The 16,084-nt window shown below is 46.3% G+C and overlaps 1 protein-coding gene across 15 annotated transcripts in view; it reads left to right on the top strand.

Moving 5' to 3' along the window:
- Window positions 1-6,390: 6,390 nt before the first annotated feature.
- WNK2 (WNK lysine deficient protein kinase 2) overlaps window positions 6,391-16,084 on the top strand; it is a 114,652-nt gene continuing 104,958 nt past the window's right edge. For all 15 annotated transcript variants that reach the window (XR_015948226.1, XR_009557105.2, XM_088662224.1 and 12 more), the window contains exons 1-2: window positions 6,391-7,158; window positions 8,361-9,308. Coding sequence is in view for 13 of the 15 variants with exons in the window: in XM_088662224.1 (XP_088518350.1) it covers window positions 8,388-9,308 (921 nt within the window). In the remaining 2 variants the exon portion in view is untranslated. The remainder of the gene's footprint in view (window positions 7,159-8,360; window positions 9,309-16,084) is intronic.

Genomic DNA, 16,084 nt, shown 5'->3' with positions numbered 1-16,084 from the left:
TACTGTAGTGGTATAGAGCTTTGTCCTTGTTTGTAGCATGTGCTATGCAATTTCCGTTTGTAAAATCTTTTAAAATATGGGAGACCAGTTCAAGGTTGCATTAAACCTGGCATCCCCAAACTCGGCCCTCCAGCTGTTTTGGGACTACAATTCCCATCATCCCTGACCACTGGTCCTGTTAGCTAGGGATGATGGGAGTTGTAGTCCCAAAACATCTGGAGGGCTGAGTTTGGGGGTGCCTGCATTAAACCTTTTACACAATACAGTCAGTTTTATTCAACCTAGCACATAGTTTGAGGATAAAACCCTAGTGCTCTTCCCTAAGCACACAAAGCCCACCAGAGCTTTCTCTTCATTTCAATGGAGAGTACATATTCACCTGAGCATGAAGAAGAACTGCCCATTTCATGTGAAGGCAATGCGGATGTTCACCTGTGGATAAGGCCCAGCTACGTGAAATCACTTTATCCTTACCCTGCTTAAAAAGAATAGATTTTCAGTAAAATCCATTAAAGCAGACAGAACTGGAAGGACCATATAACTTAGCGCTAGATACTTTGTTTACACAAAGTCCCTAGATGAGTGATTAGTTTCAGTTACAAGGGATGTTGGGCACAAGGACTCAAAATATCTATTGTCTCTAACCGCGGAGAACTGTTACCATTCAGAGCAAGAGGAACTGGGCTGGCTGGATGAACAGTGTGGCTGCTGCTGATGTCCTTGGAGTCCTGCTCAAGGCCCTGACCACTAGAGGTCACTGAGTAAAATGGTGTTTAATTGGAAAGCATGAACCGGAAAGTAGCCATTGCATATGCCACCTACACCCACACAAGCATTACAGAGAAAACATGATAGTTATATACCCCTGTGTTTCATTTGTATCATTTTGCTCCCCAGACGCATGCAGTGGACCCCATGGAAGCACTTGCTGCCTGTGCATCACTGGCATGGAGATACCATATGCAACGGCAGTGACCACATATGTGATGGGTTTTCAGATGTTGACACCACCATATGGAAGTGCTATATGTTTGGTTGCTTCCACATGTAAGCCATAACATTTAAAATGTCTCTCAAAAGAGAGCAACATAAGAAAGCACATGAAGGCTGTTTTTTACGCTGGATAATGAATATATGTACAGTGGTGCCTCGCTAGACGAAATTAATTCGTTCCACGGGTCTTTTCTTATAGCGAAAAATTCGTCTAGTGAATCCCATAGGAATGCATTGATTTTTTTATATTTTTTTGCCCATAGGAACGCATTAATTGAATTTCAATGCATTCCTATGGGAAACCGTGATTCGCTAGACGAATTTTTCGTAAAACGCATTCGTCTAGCGAGGCAAGCTCCGCTCGAAAAATCCTTTCGTTAAGCGGAAATTTCGTTAAGCAGGGCATTCGTTAAGCGAGGCACCACTGTATATGGCTTCAATATGTAATCCACTCGCTTGTCATCTCTTGAGGAGCCCTTTGGGTTCCAATTACAGTCATTCCTCGGTTTAAGTACGCTTCGGTTTGGGTACTTTCAGTTTAAGTACTCCGTGGACCCGTCTGGAACAGATTAATCCACACTTCCCCAAACTTCGGCCCTCCAGATGTTTTGGACTACAATTCCCATCTTCCCCAACCATTGGTCCTGTTAGCTAGGGATCATGGGAGTTGTAGGCCAAAACATCTGGAGGGCCGCAGTTTGGGGATGCCTGAATTAATCCACTTTCCATTACTTTCAATGGGAAAGTTCGTTTCAGGTTAAGTACGCTTCAGGTTAAGTACGGACTTCCAGAACCAACTACACTCATACTTCGGGTTAAGTACATTTCAGGTTGAGTACTCCATGGACCCGTCTGGAACGGAGTAATCCACTTTCCTTTACTTTCAATGGGAAAGTTCGCTTCAGGTTAAGTACGCTTCAGGTTAAGTAAAGACTTCCGGAACCAATTGTGTACTTAAACCGAGGTACCACTGTAGTTATAACAGCCCATCCAACATATTGGTTGAAGGAGTTATATATGTAAAGTCCTGTGATTCATACATCAGACTGAAATTAATTTTAGCAAGGAATATTATGAGCTTTTAGTTATTTTTAGCATCTTATGCAAAAGTTTTTCAAGTTTCTGTATAAAACAGAAATAGACACAGTGAACTTTGGAATTAGAGGCTCAGAACTAGAATCAGAAACAGTCATCACTTTCTTAGAGCTGAGAATGAACACAGAATTGTAGCCAACCACACATGAAACCCTAGGTAAGTATGAAAACATCCATGTGGGTTTTCAGGCAGAGAAAGAAAAGGCAATAATAATGCAGGTGAATAAATGTACATTTTATTTCCTTGTGGAAAACCAAGGCCAGAAAATATTCCAGCCAATGCAAAAATAAAATGCTATATTGCCATTCAGCAAAATTACAGGAAGTTGCAGGATACGATACAGAAATGCCCACCAGAATGTTTGCCCAATAGGAACAGGCAAGTTATTCAAATTTCTTTCTTTCTTGGAAAATAGTTGCTTGGAAAATAGATGCTTGGGCATGTGTGTGACCATATGCCCAGTGAGGCTGGAGTAGGGAGCTGCCATTTTAGACAAGGATAGCATATATTATTGAAAAATAAAGATTGACAGTGCAATCCAATGCATATCTAATCTGATGGAAGTAGTCCCAAGGGAAAGGGAGTGTTTGTAGCTTATTTATGACTCCTTTTGCTAGACTAAAAGTTACAAGTCCTCCAAACAGAGCCTTACCTTTCTTTTCAGTGTTCTGATTATGCTTTTCTTACCTAAACCAGTCAAGTGGTTCAGGAGAACACAGCTGTGTAGACAAACAGGCTTCCATACAGTGCACACTATATAAGTTGGATGAAAGCACCCACATATAACCGGTAAGTGGATTGAAAAAGGCAGCCTATGACTCCCTAGCATTTAATTTTCTCATTTAGCGAACTTCAACTATCAAAAATCTATAGGGTTCTGGAGCAGCCTAAACAATTTTAAAAGGTTTATATTCAATTATAAATAATAATGATAAATGATTTGGCCCTTAACAAGTTTCAGTGCACCAATTAACACCGCATTATAAAATACATCAATTATATTTCTTAACAAAGAAATCACCAGAATTTTCACAGTTTAAAATAGCCATCTGTCGGATTAAACTTCAAGTTTTTCATTTAAAAAGAAGAATTAGTTGTATATTTTGAAAAATAAAGCTGTGGTTGCCTAGGTAATGGTTTTTTTAATTTTCAGAAAATATGTTCAGTGGATTGTTACATTTCTTTTTTCCCCTTTTACACGGAGAATGAATATCCTTTTTGTCACTCCCAGTCTCAGTCCTCATTTCAAACAGATTGGCTCAGATATTGTTTGCTACCATTATTCATTTACCTTTATTTATTTCAAACCTTTTACACCATACTCCTTGACAAACAGGTGGCACGAGTAGCAGTGTACAACCAGCAGTAATAACAACAGTTCAGATATTAAAACTAATGATCATGTTCAGAGATGCTTAGTTGGGCAATTATTTTATTTAGATATAATGTTTAAAAATCTCTGGGCATAATGTTACATCTTTTCCTGATTCCTAACTTTTGTTTGCAAGGAAGGCATTTTGCAGATGAGGAACTGAGAGTGGGAGATGTAATTTCATCGCAGCCAGTCTGAGAGGCTATGGACTAATGAGGCTTTCCAACTACCAGTTAGAAGGGAGTCCCACTCTGGAATGTGTGTATTGTGCATTCTGCCCTTCAACTTCTCTCTCCAGAGAAAACACATAAGGAGCATAAAGAGAATTGGGTTGCAAATTTTGCCCTGAGGCTAAACTACATGTTACTCTTATGTGTAGTGAGCAGCTACTAATACTATATTTTCTTTCCTGAATTAATTACAGGTACTGGGAGTTGAATTGTTACTTGTTGTTGTTGTTGTTTAGTTGTTTAGTCGTGTCTGACTCTTCGTGGCCCCATGGACCAGAGCACGCCAGCCACTCCTGTCTTCCACTGCCTCCCGCAGTTTGGTCAGACTCATGCTGGTAGCTTTGAGAACACTGTCCAACCATCTCGTCCTCTGTCGTCCCCTTCTCCTTGTGCCCTCAATCTTTCCCAACATCAGGGTCTTTTCCAGGGAGTCTTCTCTTCTCATGAGGTGGCCAAAGTATTGGAGCCTCAGCTTCAGGATCTGTCCTTCTAGTGAGCACTCAGGGCTGATTTCCTTAAGAATGGATTGGTTTGATCTTCTTGCAGTCCATGGGACTCTCAAGAGTCAGCCTTCTTTATGGTCTAGCTCTCACTTCCATACATCACTACTGGGAAAACCATAGCTTTAACTATACGGACCTTTCTCAGCAAGGTGATGTCTCTGCTTTTTAAGATGCTGTCTAGGTTTGTCATTGCTTTTCTCCTAAGAAGCAGGTGTCTTTTAATTTTGTGACTGCTGTCACCATCTGCAGTGATCATGGAACCCAAGAAAGTACCGTAAAATCTCTCACTGCCTCCATTTCTTCCCCTTCTATTTGCCAGGAGGTGATGGGACCAGTGGCCATGATCTTGGTTTTTTTGATGTTGAGCTTCAGACCATATTTTGCGCTCTCCTCTTTCACCCTCATTAAAAGGTTCTTTAATTCCTCCTCACTTTCTGCCATTAAGGTTATGTCATCAGCATATCTGATTGCTACTTGAGATCATAGCATATAGGAAGGGGGCACTTCTCTTTTCCTACCCATGTCACAATCAAGCTATAGTTAGGTACTATGGTTAAGGGTGAGTGGGGGAATCTATCACTATCATTGCATAAATGTCCAGGTTCCTTAGAAGCACATGCGCCTGCCTATCTACATCTAAGTAGTGGATGGCAAGGTGGGGTGGTGGCACCCACCTACCCTCCTGACAGCTGAGCTGCTGCTCTTTAGCAGGTGGGGTGAAGCAATGGGGAATTTGTAATGGTGCAAACCCACCAATCCAGGACAGGTGGATTGGTCCCATTGGTGTGTTTGCACTGTGCCAACTCCCATGCTGCTTTATTCCTTCTCTTCTGCCCAGTAAACAAAAGTGATTCAGCTGCCATGTCACCCACTACTAGACGGATAGGTAGATAGGTAATATGCACAAGAAGGGCCCTGCTGGATCAGTTCAAAAGCCCATCTAGTCCAGAATCCTGTTTTCAGGATAAGTTGGAAGGGACCCTGAGCATCATCTAGTCCAACCCCCCACAATGTAGGAATATGTACCTGTGGCCTTGGCATTATCAGCACCATGCTCTAACCAACTGAGCTAGCCAGGTGCTGACTGGTGCCTGTGGCAAGCCCACAAGCAGGACCTGAGTGGAACAACCACTCTGCCTACCTATGATTAGCAGCACCTGATATTCTGAGGGATACTGCATTTGGCAGTGAAGGTAGAACAGGGATGGAACAAATGGCAGGTGTGGGGGAGCTGCCTGAGGCAAAAGAGCAAAGGGTGCTCCCCTTCCCCCAGTCAAGGTGCATAGCAACCAAGGCTGGCCCAGACATTTCAGCACCTGATGCCCCAAATCCCATAAGGAAATCCCACAAGCAATAAGAATGCAATAATAAATCTCAATTGACTGCCCTTTCATGACACTCCAAATTAGCCGCCAGAGGCGGTGCCCTCATTCTGGCAGAAGCGCAGCAAGCGGCTATGGGGTTGCGGAAACCACTCCCTTTTGATACGCAGCGTTTATGTTAAATAACTGACTGAAGGGAAAGAGGAGGTCTCCCTCGGGGTATGAAAACCACAGCCGTATCCGAGCAGCTTCTCCCTCCTTCCCTCCCCGCAGGCACAGAGCAGCGCAATCTAGCAGAAGAGATGGGGTGTTCCCATAGCTTGGGATACACGACTCGTTTCTCTCTCTTGCTTATTCATTTTCCACCTCATGTGCACCGAATGAAGCGCGACGTGAAATAAATAAATAACAGGCCCGGAGAAGCTGCAGGTGGTTTTCTAAAAATTTATTAGGAAGGAAAAAGCTCCCACCGAGGAAATCGCAAATAGGGCTGTGCCTAAGTCCCCAGAGGGGAGCGCTTGCATCAAGCAGTGGAAACCACACCGCGAAGAGCACAACAATTATATGGAAACATCCCGCGTCCTCCTCCTCCTCCTCCCAACCTCACCCCGCCATTTTTTTCAGTCTATCCCCATTCCCCCCCTCCAAATCCCCTGTTGCCTTTCCACTCGCAGGACTAAACCTGCGCCTTGGCATCGCCTGCTCGTCACGGCCCGCCCTCTCCAGGCCTCCCTCAGTTCCGCGCGGTGGCCGCTTCAGTCCAGACGCGTGCGCGCGCACACGCACGCACGCCCTCACCCCTACATTGCCCCCTTCGCTTTACAGCCCCACGGGAGGGCAAGGGTCACCACGGGCTGCGGCTCGGGCAGAGGGCATGCGCAAACAGTTGCCACCAGCGAACTGGAAGCAAAGCAGCAAGAAGGCTATTTTATAAGACGAAAGGGAGCGAAATAGGCAACAGCTCTGTGGGGAGAGGGAGGCGGGGTGTGTGTGCCGTCGGGACGTGCTCTCCGCTACTGAGGAGGGGGAGCCGAGCCGGCGCTCTCCTCATTCCCCGGTGACACGAGGCGGGTCTAGCAGGGGGCCACCTCCTCCCAGCCCTTCTCATTGGCTGCTCGGCGATGCCCGTGGCTCCCGGCCCGTCCGTTAAATGGGACGCTCATTAGAGAGCAGTTTCCATTGACAAAAGCGCCGAGGGGGGGAAAGCGCGCTGGGTGGAAAGAGGAAAAGAGGACGCGCTCGAGGGGCGCATGGGCAAGCGCGGGCCGAGGCTTCCTGCACGTTGGCTTCGGGGAGGCGGCGGCGGCGGCAGCAAGGGAGAGAGTAGGGCAGGCGCACTCTTTCGCCTGAGGTGGATTATTCTGTTTTCTGTTCTTCAGCGCCTGGCCGGTGGCTCGCCGGAGCTCTCCCTTGAGACAACGTTTGGACGCCACCGCGAAGCCAAGAGGGGGCTGCGAGAGGACTAGGCTGCCCGACGGAGGGGAGGCGGGGGCTGCAGAGCCCGGCCTGTGAGGGCGGCGGCGGGCGCGCGTCTTGCGAGGGCTCCATGATTGGGAACGGAAGAATCGAGCCGCCCCTCTGCCACCCTCCCGCCCCCAACCTCCATGGGCGGCAGTGAAGATGGGGGACCCCTCTCCTCCTCGTAAGTTACCCCGTCCGCGCGAGGAACCTGTATTGTTGTTAGATCTGCCTGCCTGCCTTCTCTCTCCCTTCCCTGGGTGCGCAGGTGAGCAGCTCCATTGTGCGGCGCAGGCACCTGCTTCCGCCAGCCGCCAGCCGCCGCCACCCTCTTCTTTGGCGTGGTCTGCGGGCGCCCCGGTGGTGGCACTTGACGTCGGCCGCCGCCTGCTTTACGAGGGACGCCGCCGCAGCCCCTCGCCTCCTCCTTAGCCCGGCTCGCTGCGGCTGCTTCGATTGTGCGCCCTGCCCGCGCTGGCGCTGCTGCTGCTGCGCGCTATTATCTAAGCGGCGGCTTCTCTAGCAAAGCTGGGCAGGGCAAAAGACCAGCCCAGTCCTCGTGCTCATTTAACGACGGCGACGCTGCCTGTCTTTTTAACGCTTGCACCGAGGGGGGTGTCGGGGAGCAGCAGGTCCGGTCGGGGCTTCCCGCCGGGAGACCTTCGCCCTTGGCTTCTTGCCTCCCACCCTCTTCTCCCATTTTCCAGCCTCAATATGGCTTTCCACCGAGGAGCTGCAGTATGACTGAAGTGGGCAAAAGGGGGCGGGGGAGGCGGATGCCGGGGGCGGCTGGAAGTGGGGTGAGCTGAGAGCGCGTGAGCGGCCGAGGGGGGTCTCGAAGGCTCTGCGTGGGCGCGTGGCAGGGGAGGGGGAGGCGGAGGCAAGAGGGGAAGCCCGGCTGGAGACTTTTAGCAGAGGGGGGCGGGGAGCTGGGCGACGGAGACTGCGCTCTGCTTTTTAAAGGGACGGATAACGTGGAGTTGCAAGAAGGGACTGAGCGGCTTGTGGCTGGAAGGCACTGGCTAGGGTTGGGGGGCGGGGGAAGCGAGGTTGGAACCGGGATCCTGGCTAAGGATTCGAGTTGCCTGGGAGGCACCTGCAGTTGGAGACAACCACTAGCAAAATTCCTCGGAGAGTCCCTGTCTCTCCATCATTCTGCCTCTCGGGAGCTTTTGCATTTGATGCTCCTTCCAGCGCTCCTCACGCCCTCCAGCGTGGAGAGAGGCTGTCAGGAGATCCTCTCCGGAGTTGCGCCCTGCGTGTCTCGCTGGGGGGCGGGGGGCGGCGGCGGCGATTCCCCTCTTGCAGGTGCCCTCTCCTTCTCTTCCCTCGCCAGGTGGGGCCCGCAGCCTCCTCACCACGCTCTTTCTCTCTTTCGCCTGGCAGGTGGCTGGGCTGAGCTTCCCCGGAAGGATGCACCGTGATGACTCCCACCGAGCGGCGGCACGAGTACCGTCGACGGCCGCGGCGGCCCCGCCACCTCCTTCTCCTCTAGCGGCAGCTGCCGAGAGCTCAGCTGTAATGGAAACTGGGGGCGATGCCAGGACAGCACCTCCGAGGCGGGGAGGCGCAGGACCAGGCGGCAGCGGCGAGGTTGGAGCTGCTGTCGCTGCAGAACGCGCCGGCTTCCTAGCGGCTGCCGCGGCTGCTGCCGTCGCTCCTGCGGGTGGAAAGGGTATGAATATTGATGGAGCAGGCGGCGGCGGCGGCAGCAGCAGCGCATCGGGCATGGACCCTGCTGCAGTGCCGAGAGGAGGCCGAGCCGCGGCCCCCGCCCCTTTCCTGCGAGTGCCTTACGCCAAGGATCCCAAAGCAGCCCACCAGCGCTTCCTGCGGAGGAGCGTGGTGGACTCCGACCAGGAGGAGCCCACCTTCGAGCCGCCCGAGCCGCAGCAGCCGCAGCAGAAGAAGATCATCCTCTTCTCCAAAACCAGGAGGATAATCGCCGAGAGGGTGAAAGCAGGGCAGAGGCCGGTGGTGGAAGAGGCGCACCCCGCGGAACAGCCCGCCGAGCCGGCGAAAGCGGCGGCCGCCCCGGAGGGTCTTCTTAGTTCAGCAACAGTAGCAGCAGCAGCAGCCGAGGAGCCGAAGGAGAGCAGCGGCAAGGAAGATGCGGAGAAGAAAGAGGCGCCGGAATCTCTCAAGGAGCAGAGCAAGTCCAAGAAAGAGGAGGCGGAGGATGAGGAGGAAGAGGCCGACATGAAGGCGGTGGCCACCTCCCCCGATGGCAGGTTTCTAAAGTTTGATATCGAGCTCGGAAGAGGGTCTTTCAAAACAGTCTACAAGGGGCTGGACACGGAGACCTGGGTGGAAGTGGCTTGGTGCGAACTCCAGGTAAGTGGCAGGAACTATCTGAATGACTTTTTTTGGGGGGGGGGGAGGTGTGTGCTTAAATGCCCTGTAAACTGAGGACAGGGTGCAGAAGAGTGTCATCTAAAAAAGCTTTGTTGGAATCGTCTCTACAGCTTATCTTGTTCCTGGGCTAACTATAGCTCCCGTGTTTTCATTGGTTCCGGCCCTTCCCCCACATCATATGCATACACACTCCTCCCAGGTTTAACTCTCTCAGCCCTGTGATTTGCCAAGGGCAAGGCTAGTGTAAACTAGAATTTAAAAAATAAGCTGCTCAGCAAATGCCAAGAAGGGCCTCCAAAGGGTTAAAATGTGCCTGGACCAGATGCATTGTAGGCTACTAGAGTCTGAACTAAATATTCCACAAAATGTAGCAGTTAATCACAGCAAAACACTTTAAATTTATCTTGGAAGAATTGAAGCAGTTGTGTTACAATGTTTGTGTGAGTGTTAAAGGCACCACAGGACTATTTCTTGGTTTTACAGTGGCAGGCTTTGTCTTATTTTAGTTGTAGAAAATACCACAGGCAAGGTTATTCTATATGGAGTTTGAATAAGAAGCAAATTCCATTGGTTCCAACAGGTTTTACTCTGAAGGAAATTTGCATAGGTGATTAATTACAGTGGGAGTAATCCCAGATGACCATAGGGTTGTACTGTTTATTATGAAGATCTTTAAAATGTCCTGAATGAATTGGAAAATGGAAATATGAATGTTGCTTTGGCTCAATATGAGCATTTATCTAACTGAAGGATCTGATTTGTTACTTTTCTGTAAACACAGTAGTGTCATCTGTTCCCTCCTTCTAAAAAGACTTTCTTGTTTAACTTAAAAAGGGAATCATAACTGTGGCTAACATTTGTCAAAGGTCACGTAAATTATATCACAGGATACTGAAATGACTTATTGAACCTCACTTCCCTTTCTAAAACAGAATAGACTTTCCCCTTTTTGCTCTATGTCTTTATTCATAATAGACCTTAATCTTCTCTATCATACATGCTCAAGTGAGATAAAGCTTCTGTGATCTTTTCAGTCCACTTCTCTTTTCCCTTCTCTATTTTGGTTGCATATTATATTTATGATGTGGCTGTGGGAATTGGTCATAATTCACATTTTTGTTCTTGTGAAGCTGTTTTGCAAAAATAGTCATGGGGTCTTGGAACAAGGGTTGATTAATAGGACAAAATAGCTGCTTCAAATACCTTTTGGAAAGTTGCAACCAACAAGGAATGCATACTTTTCATTAAACTATGATAGGATGATAACTGGTTGTTACCTCTTTCTAATCACTTATGATATTCTGTATTCTGTGATCTTTCTTGCAGCAGACCTGTAATGTTGAATTATAAAATCGATGCTGACAAGCTTGTGTATGAATATCATAATGAGACCCCCCCCCTTTAAAAGACCCTTGGTCCTGAATTACCCTGCTGTTTGGAGGGGTCAGATTGTAAACTGAATCTAAAGTGTTATGTCCTGCAACATTAGACTTGGTTGAGCTACTTTTAATGGAACAAATTGCAATAATGTTGAAGCTTTTGTGCAACTGGAGACTAGTAGGAGAGCAAGCACATGAATTAGTAACAGAAGTAGATCCCATTGTTGAAAGAAAGCTATGTATATTCATAGGGTTGTATCTGAGTTGTAGATCCACTGGAATGACTGAACCTAAGTCATGCCTATTAAGTGTAGCTGATCTACTCTGAGTAGGACTAGCATTGGTTACCACACCATGTATTGTTGGCTCTACTTTATCACCAAAATCTTAAGGCAGCATCCTGTATCCATTTTAGGTTTATGAGAGAGGGAGGAAGTATTATCCAGTCCAGTTTAGCATTTAATCATTCCAGTTACACATACGAGTGCTATAATGTAGCTTGTCTGGAGTCAGTCATGACTTCGGTAGTTTTATAAAATCATGTTTAAAAATATTCCATAATAGCAGCCTATGCATCTGCAAATATTTAAACCATGGCCATCCAGTTTAATAGAGTGCAACAAAGTTGCAGTGTTAAAAAAAGAGCGGAAAACCCATCTCTTTGTTTGTTCACTTTCTAACCACATTATTCATAACTTCTATGTTATCTCAAGTAATTTCCCCCCTCCTGTATTAAAAAGCCCTGTCTTAAGATTTCCTATGTAAATAGGATGGATCGATACCCCTAATCATTTTGGTCACCCTTTCTGTACCTTCTGTACTGCTTTGATTTTTTAAAATGATCTAGTAGTATATATGTATTTTTATAAAGATACTGTATCTATAAACCCCAACAACTTGCAGTTACCAACTACCCCCAAGACTGCCAAGTACCCACTGAGATTGCCTTACAACTATTGTTCAAAGCATCCTCTTTTTTTAAAAAAAGAAGGTATATATTTTAGGATGTGTGTATGAAACAGAGAGAAATCACTCCGTGTTGGCAAATGCTATCTGTCCTATTGTGTATTGAATTGTGAATGTGCTAAGAGTTTCTTCACTTTGATTGGATGTCAAATATAAATATAAACCGACCAGGACTCTGCAGTCATTATCTGAAGCCTTTCTTGGTGTGCCTCATCCACAAAAGGTCCAGACCAGGCATCCCCAAACTGCAGCCCTCCAGATGTTTTGACCTACAACTCCCATGATCCCTAGCTAACAGGACCAGTGGTTGGGGAAGATGGGAATTGTAGTCCAAAACGTCTGGAGGGCCGAAGTTTGGGGATGCCTGGTCCAGACCATGGCAACATGAGAATGGGCCTTTTCTGCAGCAGCTCCCCATTTGTGGAATGCTTTCACCAGGGAGGTTCACCTGGCACATTCATTATACATATTTAGGTGCCAGGTGAAAACATTCCTCTTCAAGCAGGTCTTTGGCTGATTAATATTCTGTGGCAGGGTTCCCCAAACTTGGGTCTTCAGCTGTTGTTGCACTACATTCTTATCATTTCAATCATTCCTATCTACCAGGACCAGTGGTCAGAGATGATTGGAATTGCAGTCCAAAAACAGCCAGAGATCCAAGTTTGGGAAACCCTGTTCTCCAGTCTTTTATGTGTTTGTGCAAGAGGTGTTGTTGTTTTGTTTTAGCTATTTATTTTGTGCTTCTGTCCTGTATCTTGTGGACGGGCCTGAGATCTTCGGATGAAGAGCGGTGTATAAATTTAAACAGTAATAATGGTAATAATAATAAATAATATCAGGCTAAACCATAGTTTAGTGTGATGGGAATGAGTCTAGGTTACTCTTGGGTTCATGCAGTCGCTCCCATTTTTAGAAGAATTTGCTCCCATTGTTAGCTTAACTGTGGTTTGTCATTATATCCAAACCTGGAACTGTTGTTGGTTTTAAATACGGTTTAGCTGAACAAGCTAGGGCAGTCTTGCCAGCCCAGTCCTACCTGGCAATGCCAATGATTTTGTAAATCATGGTTTGAAGTTGGCATCTCTGGAAGTTGAGAATAGAGCGCTTGAGCTCCTGTGCTCATTCCTGTAGTAGTGCTAAACAGTGGTTTAGTGTTGTGTCTGAATGCAAGTCTTAGAGCCTGATAAGTAAAGTTCCAATAATGTAGAGGAGTGACAGTTACAGGATTGTATCCAATGTTAGCCCAACATTGAGCAGACCCTTTGAAATGAATGGTCTACTGAGAGTGTATCTTAGTTGGCTACAACCAAAACTCATTAAAAGGAATTTATTTCTGTGTTTACCAATCAGAGTACTTTAACAATTTTTTTAAAAATAACTTAAGCGGTTATAATTCAGTAAGCTGAACAATCCCTCTACATACTAGAAAGTTGAATAACATTACTGAACTCATGTAGGAGGATGGAAAGACCCTTCACAAAGTCAGTGATAGACCATCAGCATGTATCAAATGTCTATCCTCCTGTCTGGGGCGAGCACCAGACTTTAACAGGCCCTCAGTATGGTGCCACGAGACCCCTGCTAGGCACTTCTGCTATTCTTGCCACAGTCTCTCTCTCTGACACACTCTTACTGGCACTGCTGCCATTCATTTTGCTCAGTGTCTCCCCCCGAGACATGCTGACCCACCAGGCAGTGGCATTTTGCATGAGAACTGAGCTGCTTCTTGGTTCTGATCTCTGGTGGTGGCTGTCATGTTAGGTCCAGCAAAATACAGTTTCTAAGTACATTTCCGAGCACAATTCAAAGTGTTGGTGCTGACCTTTAAAGCCCTAAATGGCCTCGGCCCAGCTCTGAGAGCCTTCTGGCGGTTCCCTCACTGTGAGATGTGAGGTTACAGGGAACCAGGCAGAGGGCCTTCTCAGTAGTGGCACCCGCCCTGTGGAACACCCTCCCATTGGATGTCAAAGAAATAAACAACTATCTGACTTTTTAGAAGACACCTGAAGGCAGCCTGTTTTGGGAAGTTTTTAATCTTTGATGATTTTTTCTGTTTTTAATCTGTTGGGAGCTGCTGGGAAAACCCAGCCAGATGGGCGGGGTATAAATTAAATTAATATTATTATTATTCCCCATGGTATTAAGATAAAACCTGAAGTTCACAGTCCTGTCTGTCTGTATCTCTCTGTGTAATGCACATGGCTGGAAATAATACATTTGCATGAACATATTGCAGTGTTACAGAATTGTGTGAATTATTTTTTCATGTAGCTAAAGAAATGTAATGTGTGAAACAGCATTCAGATTTCTGTTGACAAATGAAACGGTTGAAACAAAAGAAGGCATGTGATGACTGTGTATCTTGGCTTGAACTCACCATGTCACAATATATCTCCAGTTATTTGTTTGAAAGAAGCAAATAGCCAAGAACCTCCATTTAGAGGGGGTTTTGTGTATAGTTGGGTTATGTAATCTTTTAAGGGCATGTTCAAAACCATGATTTTAAAAGGACAGAGCTGTGCTCTTTCTTTGGCTGGCATTTCTATCATCTTTATTTAGAATAGTTGGAATGTTTCTATGTATATCTTGCAAACTGCTTTAGCTTTTTCTGGTGGAGGAACACTCTATGTTCTCAGTAATAAAAAAATGAAAGATAGCATGGGGGATATTCTTGCTGTCTTGCATTCTGTTATACAAATACTGTAAACCTATTTAATTTATTTAAGAATAAAAACATTGTCACAGAAGTCTGTTTTATGTTGCTGCTCTTAATATGTTGGCACCTCCTCCTTGGAGGTAGGGTGGGATACAATGAAAGAATTGGCAAATATTTCTAATTCTATTAAATGGGCGGGGTGAGCAGAGGAACCCAAATTATAAGAGTTGTTCAGCACATTGCAAGCTTTCAGGAACTAGGCTTAAACATGAGCAAAAGAATAATGGGAGAACGGTGACACTGAATATACATATTTTTGCCCGATATCCAGCAGAAAATTGTTGTTGTTTAGTCGTGTCCAACTCTTCGTGACCCCATGGACCAGAGCACCCCAGGCACTCCTGTCTTCCACTGCCTCCCGCAGTTTGGTCAGACTCATGTTGGTGGCTTCGAGAACACTGTCCAACCATCTCGTCCTCTGTCGTTCCCTTCTCCTAGTGCCCTCAATCTTTCCCAGCATCAGGGTCTTTTCCAGGGAGCCTTCTCTTCTCATGAGGTGGCCAAAGTATTGGAGCCTCAGCTTCAGGATCTGTCCTTCCAGTGAGCACTCGGGGCTGATTTCCTTAAGAATGGATAGGCTTGATCTTCTTGGAGTCCATGGGACTCTCAAGAGTCTCCTCCAGCACCATAATTCAAAAGCATCAATTCTTCGGCAATCAGCCGTCTTTATGGTCCAGCTCTCACTTCCATACATCACTACTGGGAAAACCATAGCTTTAACTATATGCACATTTGTCGGCAAGGGAATGTCTCTGCTTTTTAAGATGCTGTCTTAGGTTTTTTTTATGTTGAGCTTCAGACTATATTTTGTGCTCTCCTCTTTCACCCTCATTAAGAGGTTCTTTAATTTCTCCTCACTTTCTGCCATCAAGGTTGTGTCATCTGCATATCTGAGGTTGTTGATATTTTTTCCGGCAATCTAAATTCCGGCTTGGGATTCATCCAGTCCAGCCTTTCACATGATGAATTCTGCATATGTTAAATCAGCAGAGAGACAATATACAGCCTTGTTGTACTCCTTTCCCAATTTTGAACCAATCAGTTATTTCATATTCAGTTCTAACTGTAGCTTCTTGTCCCACATAGATATTTCTCAGGAGACAGATGAGGAGATCAGGCACTCCCATTTCTTTTAAGAACTTGCCATAGTTTGCTGTGGTCGACATAGTCAAATGCTTTTGCATCGTCAATGAAGCAGAAGTAGAAGTTTTTCTGGAACTCTCTAGCTTTCTCCATAATCAAGTGCATGTTTGCAATTTGGTCTCTGGTTCCTCTGCCCCTTCGAAATCCAGCTTGCACTTCTGGGGTTCTTAGTCCACATACTGCTTAAGCCTGCCTTGTAGAATTTTAAGCATAACCTTGCTAGCCTGTGAGATGAGCGCAATTGTGCGGTAGTTGGAGCATTCTTTGGCACTGCCCTTCTTTGGGATTGGGATGTAGACTGATCTTCTCCAATCCTCTGGCCACTGCTGAGTTTTCCAAACTTGCTGGCATATTGAGTGTAGCACCTTAACAGCATCAAAGTTTCTTTATGAGTTGGGGGGGCAGGTCAAGGACTGCTACCCTACATTCTAGCATATGATCATTCAATGGTCCATTTTGGAGATGTTACAATGTTTGCAAGATGTTTAAATAGCCAAACCTTCCATTACTAATGAAGTAGTTATCTCAGCATGAGCCCTTTTCAAGCTTGC

This window comes from Zootoca vivipara, chromosome 2 (genome assembly GCF_965207765.1).
Source record: "Zootoca vivipara chromosome 2, rZooViv2.hap1.1, whole genome shotgun sequence".
In the NCBI taxonomy this organism is placed as follows: domain Eukaryota; kingdom Metazoa; phylum Chordata; class Lepidosauria; order Squamata; family Lacertidae; genus Zootoca; species Zootoca vivipara.
Note: the sequence above shows the minus strand (reverse complement) of the source record. Positions and strands in the feature narration are given on the sequence as shown.